The sequence below is a fragment of the Trachypithecus francoisi genome, unplaced genomic scaffold, assembly GCF_009764315.1.
Source record: "Trachypithecus francoisi isolate TF-2019V2 unplaced genomic scaffold, Tfra_2.0 Lachesis_group13, whole genome shotgun sequence".
NCBI lineage: Eukaryota > Metazoa > Chordata > Mammalia > Primates > Cercopithecidae > Trachypithecus > Trachypithecus francoisi.
The window spans coordinates 443,713-464,978 of record NW_022681458.1 but is presented as its reverse complement, the minus strand read 5'-3'; the positions used below and the strand labels follow the sequence as shown (position 1 = coordinate 464,978).

General features: G+C 49.6%; 1 protein-coding gene and 1 pseudogene across 7 annotated transcripts in view; both read left to right on the top strand.

Annotated features, from left to right (window-relative positions):
- Positions 1–21,266, top strand: part of FARP2 (FERM, ARH/RhoGEF and pleckstrin domain protein 2) — a 147,552-nt gene that overhangs the window by 121,260 nt on the left and 5,026 nt on the right. For 4 of the 7 annotated variants that reach the window (XM_033229473.1, XM_033229475.1, XM_033229474.1 and 1 more), the window contains exons 19-22: positions 6,891–7,021; positions 14,499–14,567; positions 15,258–15,347; positions 21,165–21,185. In XM_033229473.1, coding sequence (XP_033085364.1) covers positions 6,891–7,021; positions 14,499–14,567; positions 15,258–15,347; positions 21,165–21,185 — 311 coding nt within the window. Of the gene's footprint in view, positions 1–6,890; positions 7,022–14,498; positions 14,568–14,803; positions 15,162–15,257; positions 15,348–21,164; positions 21,186–21,266 lie in introns of those variants that run through there. The other 3 variants (XM_033229477.1, XM_033229478.1, XM_033229479.1) reach the window with 2 other exon arrangements.
- Positions 9,323–10,576, top strand: LOC117094251 (annotated as a pseudogene).

Genomic DNA, 21,266 nt, shown 5'->3' with positions numbered 1-21,266 from the left:
GGTGGACTCTGTTCTGAAGGGGACAGTGTTCTGAGGGGGGACTCTGTTTTGAGGGAAACACTACTCTAAGAGAACCTTCTTCTGAGGGGGACCCTTTTTTGAGGGGAACACTGTTCTGAGGGGGACCCTTTTCTGAGGGGACTCAGTTATGAGGGAGACACTGCTGTCTGGGGGTCCTGTTCTGATGGGGATGCGCTCTGAGGGGATCTTGGACTGAGGGGGACCCTGCTCTGAGGAGTCCATACTCTGAGGAGACTCTATTCTGTGGGGACCCTGTTCTTAGGAGGATACTGCTCTGTGGGGACTCTGCTCTCAGGTGGATGCTGCTCTCAGGGGACCCTGTTCTGAAGAGACGCTGTTCACAGGGGATGCTCTGAGAGGACCTTGTTTTGAGGAGACCCTATTCAGAGGGGAACCCTGTTCTGGGTGCTCACTACCCTGATGGGACTCTTATGTGAGGGGAATGTTATTCTGAGGGGAACACTACCCTGAGAGGATCTTGTTCTAAGGGGGGAATAGTGTCATGGGGGCACATGTTCTGAGGAGGATGCTGTTCTGAAGGGGAGCCTGTTCTGTGGGGGATTCTGCTCTGACAAGGACCCTGTTCTGAAGAGACCCTGTTCTGAGGAGGATTCTGTTCTGAGGGGTCTCTGTTCTGAGGGGGGTCCTGTTTTGAGGGGGATGCTTTTCTGAGGGGCCCTGTTATAAAGGGATACTGTTCTGAGGGGACCCTGTTCTGAGCGGGATGCCATTCTGAGGGGACCCTGTTCTGCAGGGGATACTGTTCTGAGGGGGATGCTGTTGTGAGGGGACCCTGTTCTGTGGGGGATTTTATTCTGTGAGGACCCTGTTCTATGGGGACCTGTTCTGCGGGGGATACTGTTCTGAGGGGGATGGTGTTGTGAGGCGATGCTGTTCTGAGGGGACCCTGTTTTGTGGGGATCCTGTTCTGTAGAAACCCTGTTCTGAGGGGCATGCTGTTCTAAGGGGACCTTGTTCTATGGAGGATTTGATTCTGTGAGGACTCTGTTCTGTGGGGACCCTGTTCCCCTGTTCTGAGGGGGTTGCTGGTTTTTTTTTTGTTGTTTTGTTTTGTTTTTTGAGACGGAGTCTCGCTCTGTAGCCCAAGCTGGAGAGCAGTGGTGCGATCTCAGCTCACTGCAAGCTCCGCCTCCTGGGTTCACGCCTTTCTCCTGCCTCAGCCCCCTGAGTAGCTGAGACTACAGGCGCCCGCCACCACGCCCGGTTAATTTTTTTGTATTTTTAATAGAGATAGGGTTTTACCATGTTAGCCAGGGTGGTCTCGATCCCCTGATCTCATGATCCGCCCGCCTCAGCCTCCCAAAGTGCTGGGATTACAGGCGTGAGCCACCATGCCCAGCCGGGGTTGCTGTTCTAAGGTAACCCTGTTCTGTGGGGCATCTTGTTCTGTGAGGATGCTGTTCTGAAGGGAACCCGTTCTGTCGAGATCGTGTTCTGAGAGGACCGTGTTCTGTGGGGACTCTGTTCTGAGGGAACCCTGTTCTGAAGGTATCCTGTTCTGAGGTGCCCCTGTTCTGTGGGGATTCTGTTCCGTGGAGGCCCTATTCTGAGGGTAGTGCTGTTTTGAGGGGACTGTTTTCTGAGGGGACCTTGTTCTTAGGGGGATCCTGTTCTGAGAGGGATGCTGTTCTGTGGGGACCCTGTTCTGAGGGGATTATGTTCTGTGGTGATCCTGTTCTGAAGGGATCCTGTTGTGAGGGGGATGCTGTTTTGAGGGGAACCCTGTTCTGTGGGGACACTGTTCTGAGAAGACCATGTTCCGAGGGGGATGCCATTTTGAGGGGATCCTGTTCTGTGGGGATTCTGTTCTGTGAAGATCCTATTCTGAGGGTAGTGCTGTTTTGAGGGGACACTGCTCTGAGGGGAACCTGTTCTTGGGGGATCCTGTTCTGAGGGGGATGCTGTTCCATGGGAACCCTGTTCTGAGGGGACCATGTTCAGTGGGGAACCTCTTCTGTGGGGACTCTGTTCTGTGGGGGACCCTGTTCTGAGGGGAACCCTATTCTGAGGGGATTCTGTTCTGTGGTGATCCTGTTCTGAAGGAATCCTGCTTGGATTCCTTGAGATACTGTTCTCAGAGGAACCTGTTCTGTGGGGATTCTGTTGTGTGGGGGATGCTGTTCTGAGGGGGATCCTGTTCTGAGGAGGGTGCTGTTTTGAGGGGACCCTGTTCTGAGGGAGATTCTTTTCTGTGGGGACCCTGTTCTGAGGGGACCCTGTTCTGTGGTGTTCTGTGGGGATTCTGATCTGAAGGGACCCTGTTCTGTGGGGCATCTCATTCTGTGAGGACCCTGTTCTATGGGGAACCTGTTCTGGGAGGACCTTGTTCTGAAGGGAATGCTATTCTGAAGAGACCATGTTGTGTAGAGATTTTGTTCTGTGTAGATGCTGTTCTGAGAGTGATGCTGTTTTGATGGGACTCTGTTCTGAGGGGACCCTATTCTGAGGGGGATGCTGTTCTGAGGGAAATCCTGTTGTGAGGGGAAACTATTCTGAGGGGGATGCTATTCTGAGGGGACCCTGTTCTGTGGGGGATCCAATTCTTTGAGGACCCTGTTCTGAGGGAGATTCTCTTCTGTGGGGACCCTGTTCTGTGGGGATTCTGTTCTGAAGGGACCCTGTTCTGTGGGGCATCTCGTTCTGTGAGGACTCTGTTCTGTGGGGATTCTGTTCTGAGGGGACCTTGTTGTGAAGGGAATGCTATTCTGAAGAGACTGTGTTCTGTGGGGTTTTGTTCTGTGTAGACCCTGTTCTGAGGAGACCCTGATCTGAGGGTGATCCTGTTTTGAGGGGACTCTGTTCTGAGGGGGATGCTCTTCTTAGGGGACCCTGTTCTGTGGGGATCCTATTCTGAGAGGACCCTGTTCTAAAGGGATCCTGTTCTGAGGGAATGCTGTTCTGAGGGAAACCTGTTCTGTGGGGATTGCTGTTCTGAAGGGACCCTGTTCTGTGCAGCATCCTGTTCTGTGAGGACCATTCTATTGAGAACCTGTTTTGTAGTGAACATGTTTTGATGGGGATCCTGTTCTAAGGGGACCCTATTTTGAAGGGATCCTGTTCTGAGGGGCCCCGGTTCTATGGGGATTCTGTTTTGTGGAGACTTATTCTGAGAGGAGTGATGTTTTGAGGGGACCCTGTTTTCAGGGGGGTGCTGTTCTGAGGGGGGTGCTGTTCTGTGGGGACCCTGTTCTGAGGGGGACCCTGTTCTGAGCGGGATCCTGTTCTGAGAGGACACTTCTGAGGGGAATGCTGTTCTGAGGGGATTCTGTTCTGTGGTGATCCTGTTCTGAAGGGACTCTGGTCTGAGGGAGATGCTGTTCTCAGGGGACCCAGTTCTGTGGGGATTCTGCTCTGAAGGGATCCTGTTCTGAAGGCACCCTGTTCTGTGGGGGATGCTATTCTCAAGGGACCCTGTTCTATGGGTACCCTGTTCTAAGAAGACCCTGTTCTGAGGGGAATGCTGTTCTGAGGGGACTGTGTTCTATAGGGATCCTGTTCTGAGAGGACCCTGTTCTGAGGGGGATGTTGTTCTGAGGGGACCCTGTTCTGAGAGGATCCTATTCTGAGGGGAATGCCATTGTGAGGGGATCCTGTTCTGTGGGGATTCTGTTCTATGGAGATCCGGTTCTGAGGGGACCCTGTTTTGTGCAGATTCTGTTTGGAAGGAATCTTTTTCTGAGGGGCATACTGTTCTGAAGAGACCTTGTTCTGTGGGGCATCCTTTTCTGTGGGGATTCTGTTCTGTAGAGGTTGTTTGTGGGGACCCTGTTCTGTGGGGATTCTGTTCTGAGGGAGACCCTGATCTGACGGATCCTGTTTTGAGGGGGACAAGGTTCTGAGTGGACCCTGTTCTGAGGAGGATGCTGTTCTGAGGGGAACGTGTTCTGAGGGAGATTCGGTTCTGAGTGGACCCTGTTCTGAGGAGGATGCTGTTCTGAGGGGAACGTGTTCTGAGGGAGATTCGGTTCTGAGTGGACCCTGTTCTGAGGAGGATGCTGTTCTGAGGGGAACGTGTTCTGAGGGAGATTCTGTTCTGTGGGGACCCTGTTCTCAGTGGGATTCTGTTCAGAGGGGACCGTGTTCTGTGGGGTATTCTGTTCTGTCAGGACTCTGTTCTGAGGAGGATTCTGTTCTGTGGGGACCCTGTTCTGTGGGGAACTTCTTCTATGGGGATACTGTTCTGAGGGGACCCTATTCTGAATGGGATGCTGTTCTGTGAGGACCCTGTACTGAGAGGGATCCTGTTCTGAGGGGACCCTGTTTTGAGGGGGATGCTGTTGTGAGGGGACCCTATTCTGAGGGGGATGCTATTCTGAGAGGTCCCTGTTCTGAAGGGATCCTTTTCTGTGGGGACCCTGTTCTCAGGGGGATGCTGCTGTATGTGGCCTCTGTTCTGAGGGTGATGCAGTTCTGAGGGGACCCTGTTCTGAGGGCTTTATATTCTCTGGGGACCCTATTCTGAGGTGGATGCTGTTCTGTGGGGATCCTGTTCTGTGAGGACCTTTTTTCTGAGGGGACCCTGTTCTACGGGGGATTCTGTTCAGTGGGCATCCTGTGCTATATGGATTCTGTTCTGTGAGGACCCTTTTCTGATGGTGACACTGCTGTATAGTGACCCTGTTCTGAGGGGACCCTTTTCTGAATGAGATGCTGTTCTGAAGGGACCCTCTTCTGAGGGGACCGTGTTCTGAGGGGACCCTGTTCTGTGGGGGATGCTACTCTATGGGGTCCCTGTTCTGAGGGGGACCCTTTTCTGAGGGGACCCAGTTCTGCAGTGGACACTGCTCTGTGGAGACCCTGTTCTGCGGGTTCTGTGGAGAATATCAAGGCAGATCAGGTGATGTATAGGATCATTATCATGCCATCAGGTCCAAAACGTGTCCTGAGCTTCCAGCAGCTGCCAGTACCTACCGAGGTGCAGCACAGCGTCCATGTGGCAGTCAGGCTCCCAGCCCTGCACTCTGTGGAGTCAGCATTTGAGGGCAGGGTGGCACTGGTGCTTGTTTGAGTGGACTCAAGCAGCCATGCAGTGAATGGGCATGGCATGATGAGTCTCTGCCTGACATGGTGTCTGGAAGGAGGGGCTCAGACCCAAGTGCTTGAGGGATAGCCAGCCTGGGAGAGCCAGGGGTTGGGGTCAGGAACTTAGAAATCTGCACAGAGCAACAGGGTTGGTAGCTGCCAAGACCTATGCTGGATTCACTGAAGTTCTTCCTTGTTTTCAGTGTCATGCAGGTGTCTTTGACGGAAAGTGAATTTTGTCAGTCAATTTTGTTTGTCAATGATGATCTCTTCACGTACTTCATTCTTTTCTGACTTTATCCTCTGAAAGCTGTAAGGGACTGCTGTCACCCCCACTGGAAAGGATAGAGCTGGAACAGTCAGGTGACTTCATGCTAACAAATCTACCCAGGGCTAGAGCTGAGCACTGGGCAGTGCTGGGTGAGGGGTGTGGACCTTGTCATGGAGAAGCTTTGTGGCCAGGAAGTAAGAGGGAGTCATGATAGAAACAAAGGAGAAGGTGGCCGGGCATGGTGGGTCACGCCTGTAATCCCAGCATTTTGGGAGGCCAAGGCAAGTAGATCATCTGATGTCAGGAGTGGGAGAAGAGCCTGGCCAACATGGTGAAACCCTGTCTCTACTAAAAATACAAAAAATTAGCCAGGAGTTGTGGTGGGCATCTGTAGTCCCAGCTCCTTGGGAGGCTGAGGCACAAGAATTGCTTGAACTTGAGAGGCGGAGGTTTCAGTGAGCCAAAATCATGTCACTGCACTCTAGCCTGGGAGACAGACCCTGTCTCAAAAAATAATAATAATTAATTAATTAATAAAAAGAAAGAAGGGGGAAGGTGGTCCCCATGAGTGATTCCAGCAAGGAGGATGTAGACCCTGTGCTCCAGGCATCATCAGAGGTGGGAGCAGTCTCAGCTACACTACGCCACCACTCTCAGCATGGGCCTCAGAGCTGAGCAGACTACTCTTGATATAACTTTGTGTTTTAAGTTTCCTGTCCAGATTATAAACTTTCTCTTACCTTTGCTTGAACTATAAGATTAGCATCTGTTCCTAGTTAACAGAGAAAATTACAATTGCTTTGAAGATGCAAACCATTTAGCCTTTAAAGTACAATAAATCATTTTCCTTTAAAAGCAAATACTGCCTTACCCATAACATTAAATCATTATTTACAAAGCCTATCATTTTTGCCAAACCAGAATATGGGCTGGCCAACAGTTTGGGTTGAACAACCTGAAGGCCTCAGGGGTATCTGCAGGAGCAGGCACCTGGTGGCTGCACATAGTAGGCAGCAGTCCTTATAAGTCCCACAAGGCAGGGATTCCCCAGCACCCCTGGCCATGGACTAGTACCAGTCCAGTCCATAGCCTGTTAGGAACCAGGCCACACACCAGGAGGTGAGTGACCAGCAAGTGAAGCTTCTCTTTATTTACAGCCACTCCCCATTGCTTGCATTACCACCTGAGCTCCTCCTCCTGTCAGATCAGCAACATTAGATTCTCATGGGAGCACAAACCCTATTGTGAACTGCGCGTTTGGGGGATCTAGTTTGTGTGCTCCTTATGAGAATCGAACAAATGCCTGATGATCTGAGTTGGAACAGTTTCATCCCCAAACCATTCCCACCACCCCTGGTCTGTGGAAAAATTGTCTTCCATGAAACCCATCCCTGGTACCAAAAAGGCTGGGGACCGCTGCTATAAGGAGTCAAGTAGGATGTACCTCTAATTAGAACTGCCTTTTAGAATGCTGGTTTCTGTCACAAGGTGGTGGGTGGAGGGTGCTGTTCACACCACTGCCTGTACACCTATCCTGAGGGGTCTCTCCACACAGATGCCCTGAAGGCCATCACAGAGGTGACTACCACACTACAGCACATTCTCATCCGGCTGGAGAACCTGCAGAAGCTGACAGAGCTGCAGCGGGACCTGGTGGGCGTAGAGAACCTCATTGCTCCTGGCAGGGTGAGTGACCTTACTCTGGGAATGTTTTTTGAGCTACTTTGTTTTTTTAATTGAGATATAATTTACATACCATGAAAGTCACCCTTTTTTTTTTTTTTTTGAGACGGAGTCTCTCTCTGTCTCCCAGGCTGGAGTGCAGTGGCCGGATCTCAGCTCACTGCAAGCTCCGCCTCCCAGGTTTAGGCCATTCTCCTGCCTCAGCCTCCTGTGTAGCTGGGACTACAGGCGCCCGCCACCTCACCCGGCTAGTTTTTTGTATTTTTTTAGTAGAGACGGGGTTTCACCATGTTAGCCAGGATGGTCTCCATCTCCTGACCTCGTGATCCGCCCGTCTCAGCCTCCCAAAGTGCTGGAATTACAGGCTTGAGCCACCGCGCCCGGCCAAAAGTCACCCTTTTAAAATGTATAATTTTGGCCAGGCACGGTGGCTCATGCCTGTAATCCCAACACTGGGAGGCTGAGGTGGGAGGATTGCTTGAGCCCAGGAGTCCGAGACCAGACTGAGCAACACGGGGAAACCCTGTTTCTATGAGAATTAAAAAAAAAAAAAAAAAAGAATTGCCGGGTGTGGTGGCACACACCTGTGGTCCCAGCTACTCAGGAGACTGAGATGGGAGGATTGCTTGAGCCAAGGAGGTCGAGGCTGGAGTAAGCCCTGATCACACCACTGCACTCCAGCCTGACAACAGAGCAAGACCCTGTCTCCGTTAAAAATTGGTAAATACGGCCAGGCGCAGTGGCTCATGCCTATAATCCCAGCACTTTGGGAGGCCAAGGCAGGCGGATCACCTGAGATCGGGGGTTCAAGACCAGCACCCGCTCGCCGCGAGCACCCGCTGGCAACCACTGATCTGCTTTCTGTCTCTAAGGAGTTAACCTGTCTGGGCATTTCATAGAAATGGTATCATACATTAATGTGGCCTCTTGTAACTGTCTTCTTTCACTCAGAATAATCTTTTCAAGGTTCATTCATGTTCCTTTTTTTTTTAATTTGAGACAGTCTCTCTCTATCACCAGCTGGGGTACAGTGGCGCAATCTTGGCTTGCTGCAACCTCCACCTCCCAGGTTCAAGTGATTCTCCTGCCTCAGCCTCCCAAGTAGCTGGGACTGCAGGCACATACCACTATGCCCAGCTAATTTTTGTGTTTTTAGTAGAGACAGGATTTCACCATGTTGGCCAGGATGGTCTCAAGCTCTTGACCTTGTGATTCACCTGCCTTGGCCTCCCAAAGTGCTGGGATTACAGGCATGAGCCACCGTGCCCAGCCTTATGTTCCTTTTTGTGGCTGAATCATATTCCATCATGAATGTATCATGTGTCTCTCCACTCATCTGATGGACACTGGGTTATTTCCACTTCTTGGCTGTTATGAATAGTGCTGCTGTGGACATTCATGTACAAGTTTTGTGTGGACTTATGTTTTCAGTTTTGAGTATATGCCATATGCAGGGTCATATAGTAATTCCATGTTTAACATTTTGAGGAGCTGCCAAACTGTTTTCCAAAGTGACTGAACCATTTTTCATTCCCACCAACTTGTATGAGACTTCTAGTTTCTCCACATCATGTGTCACTTTTTGGTTCTAGCCATTTTAGTGAGTGTGTAATGCTGTCTTGTGTGGTTACAATTTGTATTTCCCTGATGGCTAATGATATTGAGCACCTTTTCATGTGCTTATTGGCCATTTGTAGGCCTTTTTTGGAGAAATGTCTGTTCAGATCCTTTGCCCACATTTTATTTTATTCAGAATTTGTTAGGAACTCTTAAAACCCAAAAGTAAAAGACAAGCTGTTGAGTTTTAAGAGTTCTTTGTATTCTGAATGCTATAGACCTTTATCAGACTATGATTTGCAAACATTTTCTCCCATTGTGTGGGTTGTCCTTTCACTTTCTTTTTTTTTTTTTTTTTTTTTTTTTTTTTTTTTTTTTGAGACGGAGTCTCACTCTGTCGCCGGGGCTGGAGTGCAGTGGCCGGATCTCAGCTCACTGCAAGCTCCGCCTCCCGGGTTCCCGCCATTCTCCTGCCTCAGCCTCCCGAGTAGCTGGGACTACAGGCGCCCGCCACCTCGCCCGGCTAGTTTTTTGTATTTTTTAGTAGAGACGGGGTTTCACCGTGTTAGCCAGGATGGTCTCGATCTCCTGACCTCGTGATCCGCCCGTCTCGGCCTCCCAAAGTGCTGGGATTACAGGCTTGAGCCACCGCGCCCGGCCGCCTTTCACTTTCTTGATGGTGGCCTTCATTTACAACATGAAAGGTTTTAATTTATCTATTTTTTTCTTTAGTTGCTTGTGTCTTAGATGTTATATCTAAGAAACTATTGTCAGCCAAGCATAGTGGTACACACCTGTAGTCCTAGCTACTCGGGAGGCTAAGGTAGGAGCATTGCTTGAGCCCAGGAGTTCAAGGTTGCAGTAAGCTATGATCCCGCCACTGCACTTTAGCCTGGACAACAGAACAAGACCCTGTCTCAGAAAAAAAGGAATTACTGCGAGCACTGCCACCTGCCCAGTGCAGCCTTGGGGCAGGGCTGGTGGGGTTGACCTGTGCTGCTGCAGTGCAGGACTCAGAGCACCCTGGCCCAGCACCCGGCAGCGTGTCCAAATGGGTCTGGCTCAGCGTTGGCGGCACCTACTTCCTCACCACCCAGCAGATGCTGTGCCAGGACCTGAAATACTTCCTGTACTGCTTGTACTAGGCTAACCCTGACAAGGATGAAACTGTTGCCTATTTAATGGTCAGAGACCCCACCTATTTCGGGCCTGTGCTGAACTACCTGAGACATGCCAAGCTGGTGATTAACAAAGACCTTGCGGAGGAAGGAGTGTTGGAGAAAGCAGAATTTTACAATGTCACCTCATTAATAAAACTTGTAAAGGATAAAATTAGAGAACAAGAGAACAAAACATCACAGGTGCCCCTGAAGCATGTGTACCACGTACTTCAGTGCCAGGAGGAGGAACTCACACAGATGGTGTCCACCACGTCTGACAGTCGGAAGTTTGAACTGGTTAGCATTGGCTCCTCTTACAACTATGGAAATGAAGATCAGGCCAAGTTCCTCTATGTGATGTCCAAGGAACTTCACAACACCCCATACTGTATGGCGAGTGAACCCAGCAAGAAGACCAAGATTTTGCAAGAACAAGGTTCAAGGATGTGAGGGACACAGTATGAAAAAATGATTTACTCTTTCCCAAGATGCAATGAACTACCATGTCCAGGAAGCTTGGCTGCGAGAAGGAACCTGCTTTTGATCATTTTTCTAGAGATCTGTGTGTGAATCCTTTTTTGCCTCTGAGGTGGGTGGTGAGAGACAGGTCCAGCTGTCCAAGGCCAGGTGTCCCCAAGGGGAGGAGCATGGCGGCCAGGTGGGTGCTGTCTCTTGAGGGGGGCTAGGTACTGAGACAGATGCTCCCAGTCAGCCCACTCAATCCCTGAAGATCATGTAAAGGACAGAGTTCTTGGTGCTACACATAGTCTGTAAAAGTAGCCTGGGCTTCACTGGCAGGAAGTGGCCACAGCATCATCGGCGTCCAGCACGTCGTGGCCTCTGGTCTGGCTGCCAGGCCCTAGACTCAGTCGGGAACTCTGCCTCCCAGGTGGGATCTCTGGTTGCTCTCAACCTCACAGAGCTCCTGACAAAGGCGGCTTCTGCATCATCACTACTTCCTGGCACCGTTTCAAGGCCAGGCCTCTTTCCGACATAGGCTATGATCCTGCCTGACTCAGTCCGGGACAGTCAAGGCTTTTCAATTTGTGTTTTCCAGGCGAGAGAACTTTGTACCCCTTTTCAGTGTGGATAGACTCCCCAGGGTTTATACTCTGGAAATGCCCACAAAGATTGCTGCTTTGAGACTGATCTGTTCAACCCGTTAGCATGAGGTAGCAGTGTTGCCTTGTCCCCCACTCTGCGGGCTCGTGGGGGAGCTGGTGCCTGTCAGTGCCATGTCACACCTGGCGTAGAGGTTGGGCTGGAGGCCTGTCTGCTGGCTTCTGGAGCTGAAGGTCTGGGTCACGGTGAAAATTGGGGATGTTTATGGAGCATCACAAATGCCTCTCTCTCACCACTCTGTCATTTTCTTTGTATAACTGTCCAGCCTTTCTGGGATGTTTGGGACTTCAGTCGACCTTCATGGGCTCCACCCAACATGACGTGGGAGCTGATGGGATTCTTTTAGAAACCACTGCCCACATGCTTTGAAAACAGACCTTTCTCAGCTGGTTGTGGGGACCTGTCAGAGTCTGGGGACCTGGTGTGCAGGGCAGGCTCCAAGCTCTTTGTTTCTAGAACTCCAGCTTCCCAAGGAGCACTGTGCAGACTGACTGCCAGCTGCCCATGTGCAGGTCAGAGGCTCTGACACTGTCTGGTTTCCAAGGCTTCTGGAGACTTCTTGCCTAGGCCTCATCTTCTTCTTTGCCAATAACCTGATTAACCAAGTTCTCCAGCATTAGGACTTACCACCTCCTTTTTGTAAGGTCTCTTGTATGCTGTTGAATGTTTGGCTTAGACCATTTATAAAAGCCTTTCTAGAGGGCAGACTTAGCCATGGGATGACGCTGTCCTCCCCAGCAGAGCTCGGAAGGAAGGCAGCCACGGTGGGCCCTCAGGGTATATCTCTGGGGAGCTGCTGGCCCCTTAGCATCGTTTGATTTTTGACTTTGATATAATAGATAGGCTTGTGTTTTTTTTTAATTTGAAGATATTAAGATTTAATTCACTAAAATCACTAAGATTTAATTCACTAAAATTTGGGTATAGTATTTTATCAGCTTACAGTTTAATGCCTAAGTTTCCCCTGAAAATAGCAAACAAAATTGTGTATTTATGAAAAAAAGAAATGAAAAAAGAAAGAAAGCCTAACCCAGGGTATGAAGATTTACCCTTCTGTTTCTTTTCTTCTAATAATTTTATGTTTTACCTCTTCTGTTTAGATCTTTGATCCATTTTGGGTTAGTTTTTGTGTATACTGGAACGTACGAGTCCAACTGTATTATTTTGCATGTGGATGTCCAGTTTTCCTGGCACCATTTATTGAATTGTCTGTCTTTTAACCCTTGTAGAAGATCAGTGGGGGCTAGGCATAGTGGCTCAAGCCTGTATTCCTAGCACTTTGGGAGGCCATGGCAGAAGGATCACTTGAAGCCAGGAGATTGAGACTAGCCTGGGCAACATAGTGATACCCTGTATCTACCAAAAAAAAAGAAAAAAAAATTTGCCTGGCATGGTGGCACACACCTATGGTCCCAGCTTCCCCCGAGGCTGAGGCAAGTAGATCACTTGAGCCTAGAAGGTCAAGGCTACAGTGAGCTGCGATCGCACCACTGCACTCCAGCCTGGGCAACAGAGTGAGACCCTGTCTCAGAAACAAAAACAAATAAATCAATGAACTGTAAACATATGGATTTATTTCTGGACTCTTGATTCTATCCCATGTCTATTGGGTCAGTTACTTTCTGTCACTAGTGCTTTTTGCTTCGAACTCAATACTCTCAACATAAAAAATTGTTTTAAAAATTACATGGAGATGTTTCCTGTCTCCGCACACACATGTGCATTGAAGCATGTGTATGAATCATGTTCTGTGTTAGCTTTGTTAGAAGAAGGTATTGAAAATGTGGAACTGCAAGCTTGGAGAAATGAATTAGCCTGGAATACACAGGAAACCTTCCCCACTTCAGGAGTCTGGGCTTCGATAGGGTGCGAGGACCACCACTCTTTTGTTTCTCTCCTTGGCTGCATAGCTTTGAGCTGTTGCTGCTGGCTGGGAACTCCTGGAAGTAGGGCTCATGTTACATACCATTATTTCTCCTAGTAATCTCTGTGCAGGGTCTTATAGATGGTGGCCCAGGGAACTGTCACTGGGTCTTATAGATGGTGGCCCAGGGAACTGTCGCTGAAAAGACAATTGAGAGTAGCTCCATAGGACAGTGGCAAAGGTGTAGGCTCTTGAGCCATGCATCAAACTCAGGCTCACCACACTTCCTGTGTGTCCTGGGCAGGCTGCACTCCCTCTCTGAGGCAGGAGGTCTTGAGGATGAACAAGGAATCTATGTCAGCTGCTCAGCCCTGGGCCTTGCATGAAGTAGATGCTGTACAAATTCAAATAATAATTTGTTATTAGTCAAAATCTCTAAAATCATGTCTGTATAGCCCAGAGTTTCTTGTCTTCCTGAGTTAAATATGTGTGTCAGTCAAGAGACAGAAACCATCTCAGTTATTTGAGCAGAGGATGTAATAGCAAGGATTGTTAACCAGGTATAAAGTTGATGAGGTGCCAAAGGGTAAAAAGAACTGTGAAGTGTCAGGGAGGTGGCAGAACTGTGAGCCACAGGTATACCCCAGGGCTGGGGAACAAATCTGACAGCTTGGTCAAAGGCCCACAGCGCTGAGCCTCACAGCTGGCAGCGGGGCCAGTGCATGGTGGAGAAGGCGCCCCGTGGGTCTGGGACGTACACCCTGTGCGGGGCTCTGGAGAAGGGGCTACTGCTCAGCCATTGCTGGGGTCTCTGAGTGTGATACTGCTGCCTGTGGCTGGAAGGAACTGCCACTCCCAGGGCCACGCAATTGCCAGCAGCTCACAGGGACCTCAGCGTGCGGTCTCCAGGGCTGCCTGTCATGCCCCTGTGGCCTCTTAGAGTAGGGCTGGGAGGCAGGTTTGGAGTGAGAGCCACAAGCTTAGTTACCAGCCTCATCCCATTACGCAAATGCATCCATATGACCTCCTTCCTCATTGTGTGGGGTGGACGTTTCTGTTTGGGCTGGCTTTTCATCCTACATGTCTGTGAGGATTATCTGTGTAGTGTGCTCCTCCTTGTGCCTTCACACAGTATGTTGGGGCTGCTCATACTAGCGGGCCCCTGGCACATTCTCCGGACACCTGCTGCTCCTCCTGTTTGTCTGAAAGGAACAAATGATGGAAGGGTTCCAGAGCAGTCCAGGTTAGAAATTCGAGGGGCTCCCAGGACTCTCGCTTACCTTATCTGCGCAGGTGTCTGACACCGGCAGGATTCTTTTTTCTTATCTAATGCCCTGTGGGGAGGGGCTAATTTGAATACCTAGGAGAACCCTCCTTTCCTCCTCCCATTCTCAAACATGCTCCTGTCCAGTTTTTTCAAAGCAGATCTCAGATGATATCTTTGTGGCTGAACCCTCCAGCAGCTTCTCCTCAGCAAGAACAATACCCCGGGCTCTACCTCTTGGTTGTGTCAGGGCTCCAGGGCTCCTAGTCCAGGACAGGTGCTCAGTAAATGATTTGAAGACTGAATTTGTTGGCACCAAGACAGGACCTGGTGACCATGGGCACTGCTGAGGGTAGAGGAGCCCCATTGGGAGGCCCCATTAGAGGACCCTCATTGGGAGGAGCCAGAGGAGCACAAGCGGCCACAAGGCTATTCCTGACCCTCGGCCCGGCTAGTGCACATCCGCCAGCTGCCCTCGGCCAGCTCAAAGGGGACTCTGTCTCTGTCTTTCAGGAGTTCATCCGTGAGGGCTGCCTTCACAAGCTCACCAAGAAGGGCCTGCAGCAGAGGATGTTCTTTCTGGTAGGTTTTCTCCCCACTCAGGCTGTGCTTCCCCCCAAAGGGGATGGGCAGCAGTTCTGTTAGGGATACTGCGTGCAGCAGCAGTCCCTTGGCCTCTGTGTAGTTTAGCACCTGGAGGCTTTGGTCCAGGTGGGTAGCGTTGGAGTCAGACGAGGCCAGGGAAGGGTCACAGAGTGGGAAGAAGCAGAAAATAGCTTCTCCACCCACCCCGGGGCCAGCCTCCCTTCTCATTCCAGGTTCTGAGCACCTGACTATGGGACAAACAGAAGCCAAAAGGTTGTAAAGTCCACATACATGTGGCTGCAAGAAGGTGCTACTGACTGCCCAATGGCCAGTCAGGACAGGCTCACTGTTGGCCCAGAAGCCCCTCCCAGCATGTCCTTGTTCCTGCCAGTTAGTGGGTTCCAGCCTGAACCATGTGGATGAGGACACCAGCCAGAATTCCTTACTGCCTCCAGCTTCTCAGCCAAGCTAGCTGGGAGCCGACTCAGCAGATGTACTGGTTCCTGTGGCCACTTCCTGCCTCTGGTCAAAAATGACCAAATGAATGAATGAAAGTCCCCTTTTTGCCAGAAATCTCCAGCAAGCTGAATAGATCTGATGTCCACATGATGAGCAGCCAGAGTCTAAGTTGGTCTATTAAGACACTTGTTTGTGAAGTTCATGGATGTAAAGCTTGCTACTTCTCAGTTCTCAGACATGTTGCTGTACACAAGCAAAGGAGTCGCAGGGACCAGCCACTTCCGGATCCGGGGCCTCCTTCCCCTCCGAGGCATGCTGGTGAGTGGTCTTGCACCCTGCCTGGGGTCTCCACGTGGTGCTGGGCTGGGCCCCACCCACCTCTGTCCTGCAGAGGTGAATCCTAACCCAGCAACACTGAGAGCAGCACCTGCTGAGTATTTGGCCGCACTGGGAGCAGTACCTGCTGGGCATTCCTTGTTGGTTGTTTCTGACCCCCATGGTCATTGTTCTTATTGATGCTCAAACTGCCCTGTCTCTGGTCCATCGTTCCCTTCTAGGGAAACCTGGACTCAGCCTGTGGTCTCTGTCAGCACCTGGCAGGACAAGGCCTGCTCCCTGCAAGCTCAGAGTCAGCCTCTGCAGCAGCATCTTCCTCAGGCTGTGTGACATCCCCACCAGCCCTCTGTTCCATGTAGGCACATGCCTGGAATGGGAGCAAAGATTCCTCATTTTAGCGTGATCCAGTTCATCAACTTTGTCCTTTGTGGTTGGCTTTTTGTGTTCGATGGAAATACTGTTCTCAGGTCATAGGGAGACTTTCATGCAGCTCTAGAGGCTCTGTCCACTTGCCCTGAGTGTGTCCCTGCACTAGGCCTGGAACGGTACAGACAGGTAGCCAAGTCCAGGACTTGCCATAAGGATGTGCCATCGGTCCAGGACACCTCATCACAGTGACTGTCTCTCCCCATGGCCCTGCCAGGCCTCCTGCCTAGGGTGCCATGGACCTAGGGGCTCTAATCCCCAACTCTGCCCTATCCCTTTTGGCTTATTTGCCTTGACTACAATGCTAAAGTAGTCCTCCCTCCCTCCTTGTGGTCCTCCCTCTCAGTGATGTTCCCTCCCTGAGATCCTCCCTTGTAATCTTCCCTCCCTGGGATCCTCCCTCCCTTCCCGAGGTCCTTTCTCACTCCCTGTGGTCTTCCCTCTCTGATATCTTCCCTCCCTGGGGTCCTCTCTCCCTGGGGTCCTCCTTTCCTAGGATCTTCCCTCCCTAGAGTCCTCCCTCCCTCCCTGGGATCTTCCCTCCCTTGGCTCCTTCCTCCCTCCCTGAGGTCCTCCCTCACTCCCTGTGACCTTCCCTTCCTGGAATCTTCCCTCCCTCTCTGGGATCTCCCTTCCCTGGAGTCCTCCCTTGCTCCCTGTAGTCCTCCCTCCCTGGGATATTCCCTCCCTGGAGTCCTCCTTCCCTAGGATCTTCCCTTCCTGGGGTCCTACCTTGCTTCCTGTGGTCCTCCCTTCCTGGGATTTTCCCTCCCTGTGGTCTTCCTCCCCCAGGGCCCTCCCCCAGTAGGGTCCTCCTTCCCTGAGGTCCTCTCTCCCTGAGATCCTCCCTCCCTGGGATCCTTCCTCCCTAGAATCCTTCCTCTACCAGTGGGGTCCTCCCTCCCTGGGGTCCTCTTTCCCTGTTCTTTCTTCAAGGGTTTTGTCCACTCTCATCCCTCTGCACTGCCTCCTCCTGATAATGAGCACCAAAACCCTCAGGCAGGTGTTTGTAAATTTTTTTTCTTTTTTTTTTTTTTTTTTTTTTTTTTGAGAGGAGTCTCGCTCTATCACCCAGGCTGGAGTGCAGTGGTGCAATCTTGGCTCACTGCAAGCTCTGCCTCCTGGGTCCACGCCATTCTCCTGACTCAGCCTCCTGAGTAGCTGGGACTACAGGCGCCCACCACCACGCCTAGCTAATTTTTTTGTATTTTTAGTAGAGACGAGGTTTCACTGTGTTAGCCAGGGTGGTCTTGATCTCCTGACCTCATGATCCGCCTGCCTCGGCCTCCCAAAGTGCTGGGATTACAGGCGTGAGCCACCGCGCCCGGCCAAGTGTTTGTAAAATGTAATTCCACTTTTCTTTTTTTTTTTTTTTTTTTTTTTTTTGAGGCGGAGTCTCGCTCTGTCGCCCGAACTGGAGTGCAGTGGCCGGATCTCAGCTCACTGCAAGCTCCGCCTCCCAGGTTTACGCCATTCTCCTGCCTCAGCCTCCCGAGTAGCTGGGACTACAGGCGCCTGCCACCTCGCCCGGCTAGTTTTTGTATTTTTTAGTAGAGACGGGGTTTCACCGTGTTAGCCAGGATGGTCTCGATCTCCTGACCTCGTGATCCGCCCGTCTCGGCCTCCCAAAGTGCTGGGATTACAGGCTTGAGCCACCGCGCCCGGCCGTAATTCCACTTTTCAGGCAAGAGGAGGTCAGATTGAATTAGCTCATCTGCCACCACTGGAAGCAGACCCCATTTGTTTTAAAGTATACTTTTAAAAATTACACCTTTATTATAGAAAAAATAATTGAAAATATAAGATAGAAATCACTCATCACTGACCAGGTGCAGTGGCTCACACCTGTAATGCCAGCACTTTAGGAGGTCAAGATGGTAGGATTGCTTGAAGCTGAGAGTTTGAGACCTGCCTGGGAAACATGGCGAAGCCAAATCTCTAAAAATCTTTTTTTTTTTTTTTTTTTTTAATTAGCCGGGCATAGTGGTGTATGCTTGTAGTCCCAGCTACTTGGGAGGCTGAGGTGGGAGAATCACTTAAGCCCAGGAGGTCAAGGCTGTAGTGAGCTGTGATTACACCACTGTCACTCCAGTGACAGAGTGAGACCTTGTCTCAAAAAAAAAAAACCCCACAGGAAAAAAAAAAAAAACTCCCTCATTATTGTACCACTCAGCAGTGATGGCTATAGGCATCTGCTGCACAATTGCCATCACCCACGGGCTGTTTTGTCAGGGCACTGATTTTCCTTTCCTTTCATGGCAGCCCCAGTTCACTTAACTAGTCACCTGTCATTGGATGCTTGGCTGTGGCTGGTTGTTGAGGACTGTAACATTGTTGGGTCTCTTTCTGCACATCCTTAATTATGTCCTTCAGATCAATTCCAAAATGTAGATTTGTCTGAGCAAAGGTGTTTACGGCCTTGGGCACTCCTGCTATATTGCTTTTGGAGCACCTGTGCCAGCTGACCTGCCCACCTGCAGGAGCTAGGTCTAAACATGCATCTTTCCCTCCACCATGGAAAGTGCTAGGCACCCATCTCTCTTACTCTTCCCAAGTGGATAAGGCGAGCAGCCCCATCAAGCAGCCCCGTCGTCTCAATTTTCGTCCCTGTGGACTGTCGGGGAGGCCAGCCCGGTCCCTGTGTCCTGGCATTCCGTGCTTTTCCTCTTGGGAATCACTCAGCTTGCTGGTCACTCTGGTCTCCATTGGTCTGAGTTTTTTGTACACATTAGTGAAATATTTATATGGTAAAAATGCTCACCAGCCCTATTAAGTCACAAATTATTCTCAGTTAGTAACTGCCTTTTTACTTTGCTTGCAATTTGGTTTTACCTTGTAGAATTTAAACTCCGTCTTGATGGGTTGTGTTTCTCTTACTCTAGAATGGCATCTGGCACATATAGGGAACCCAGCAAATGCTTGTTGAAGGTGTGAATTGAAACAGACACTCCTCAACTTACGATAGGGCTATGTCCTGATAAACCCATTATAAGAGGAAAATATCATAGTCAAAAATGCATTTAACAGGGCATAGTTGCTCACGCCTGTAATCCCAGCACTTTGGGAGGCTGAGGTGGGCGAATCACCTGAGGTCAGGAGTTTGAGACCAGCCTGGCCAACATGGCAAAACCCTGTCTCTACTAAAAACACAAAAATTAGTCAGGTGTGGTGGTGGGCACCTGTAGTCCCAGCTACTCGGGAGGCTGAGCACAAGAATCACTTGAACCCGGGAGGCGGAGGTTGCAGTGAGCCAAGATCGCGCCACTGCACTCCAGCCTGGGTGACAGAGCAAGACTCTGCCTCAAAAAAAAAAAAAAAAAAAGAAATGAAAATTCATTTAATACACTTAACCTATCTGATATCATAGCTTAGTCTAGCCTACTCTTTTTTTTTTTTTTTTTTTTTTGAGATAGAGTCTCGCTCTGTTGCCCAGGCTGGAGTGCAGTGGTGCCATCTTGGCTCACTGCAAGCTCCGCCTCCCAGGTTTACGCCATTCTCCTGCCTCAGCCTCCCAAGTAACTGGGACTACAGGCACCCACCACCACTCCTGGCTAATTTTTTGTATTTTTTAGTAGAGACAGGGTTTCACCGTGTTACCCAGGATGGTCTCAATCTCCTGACCTTGTGATCCGCCCACCTCTGCCTCCCAAAGTGCTGGGATTACAGGCGTGAGCCACCTCGCCCGGCCAGCCTAGCCTACTTTAAATGTGCTCAGAACATATATTAGCTTACAGTTGGGTAAAATCATCTAACATGAAGCCTGTTTTATAACAAAGTGTTGAATATCTCACATAATTTATTGAATACCATACTGGAAGTGAAAAACAGAATGGTTGTATGGGCACTTGAAGTTCAGTTTCTACTGAATGCTTATCACTTTCACACCATCATAAAGTTGAAAAATCAGGGCCTATCAGGGTCAGCTCTGGCTGTCTTTTCCTTGAGGGTTTCTATCCTTTGTATGGGCTCTGGAAGTTCTTCCCATGCCAATATTATATTAGCACCTTTTTATGGTTTCATTTTTCTCATTTAATTAATCTCCCTAGAATTTGTTTTTTGTTTTTTGGGTTTTTGTTTTGTTTTGTTTTTGTTTTTGAGACAGAGTCTCGCTCTGTTGCCCAGGCTGGAGTGTAGTGGTGTGATCTCAGCTCACTGCAAGCTCTGCCTCCCGGGTTCACGCCATTCTCCTGCCTCAGCCTCCCGAGTAGCTGGGACTACAGGTGGCAAATTTTTTGTATTTTTAGTAGAGACGGGGTTTCACCATAGTAGCCAGGATGGTCTTGATCTCCTGACCTTGTGATCTGCCCGCCTCAGCCTCCCAAAGTGCTGGGATTACAGTTGTGAGCCACCACGCCCAGCCTAGAATTTGTTTTGATAGATATTAGATTGGGATGTAACATTTCTCCCCATTATTTGTTGAATCCTTCATTTTCTCAGTGATGTCAAAGACTCTTTATCAAATGGAAGCCTTTGTCTTTGCACTCGTTCTTTCTGGGCATTCTGCTCCATTCCTGTCTGCCCAGCATCAGTCCACTCTCTCTAGTTAGTGGTGTCACATGAGATAGTCACTGTTTGGGTGAACACATTCCATCCCTTATTCTGCCTCCTTTTAAAAAATGTTCTTTGCTATTCTCAAGCATTTAATTCTTCCAAGTAATCTTTTAAGTCATTGGACAAATTCCTTCCAAAAACACCGTGGAGATTTCAGTTGAAATTGCAATAAATTTTTGTGTTAACTTAGGGGAAGACTGACATCTGGACAATGTTTTGCCTGCCCTTGCTTATGCTGATTCAGATTTTTGATGTCCAGTGAGTGGCTTGGTTGGTGTATCAGGCTCTGCACAGGGAAGCTGTCCATTCTGTGGAGTTGCTGGTAACTGGCTGGTCCTGGGGACAGAGAACTGGCCCTTGTTCCTGACTGTTAAGGGGAGGATGATGGCTCTTGGCTTGAAAAGATCATCTTTATCATGTTAACACAGTTTCCTTCTGTTTCTAAGAGGTATTATCAGCAATAACACCTTGGATTTTGGCAAAGGCATTTTCAGCATGTAGAGAATTGATCTTCCTTTTTCTCTCTGACTTCTAATAGGATGAATGTTATCAATCAGCTTTCTGATGCTGAACCATCCTTGCATTCCCAAAACAACCTTACTTGATCATGGGACAATTCCTTGTGTGTGCTTTTAGATTAGATTTGGTAATATTTTATTTTGGAATTATTTCATCTCACCACTTATAATTAAAATTAATCCCCAGTGGGTTTTCTTTGAATCTAGCTCTGTTAAGTTTTGGTCTTTAGTTAATAAATGAATTGTCCAACTCCCTTTTGGATAATGAAAATGCTCAATGTTTTTTCCTTTGCTTGATTTTCAGCTAATAGTGCTGGACCCCCCGGTGAGTATTTGGGTACCCTCTGGCCCATGGCTCACCCCCTGGGGTGCAGCTGCCATGGCGCAAGGATGCCAGTGTCCTCCT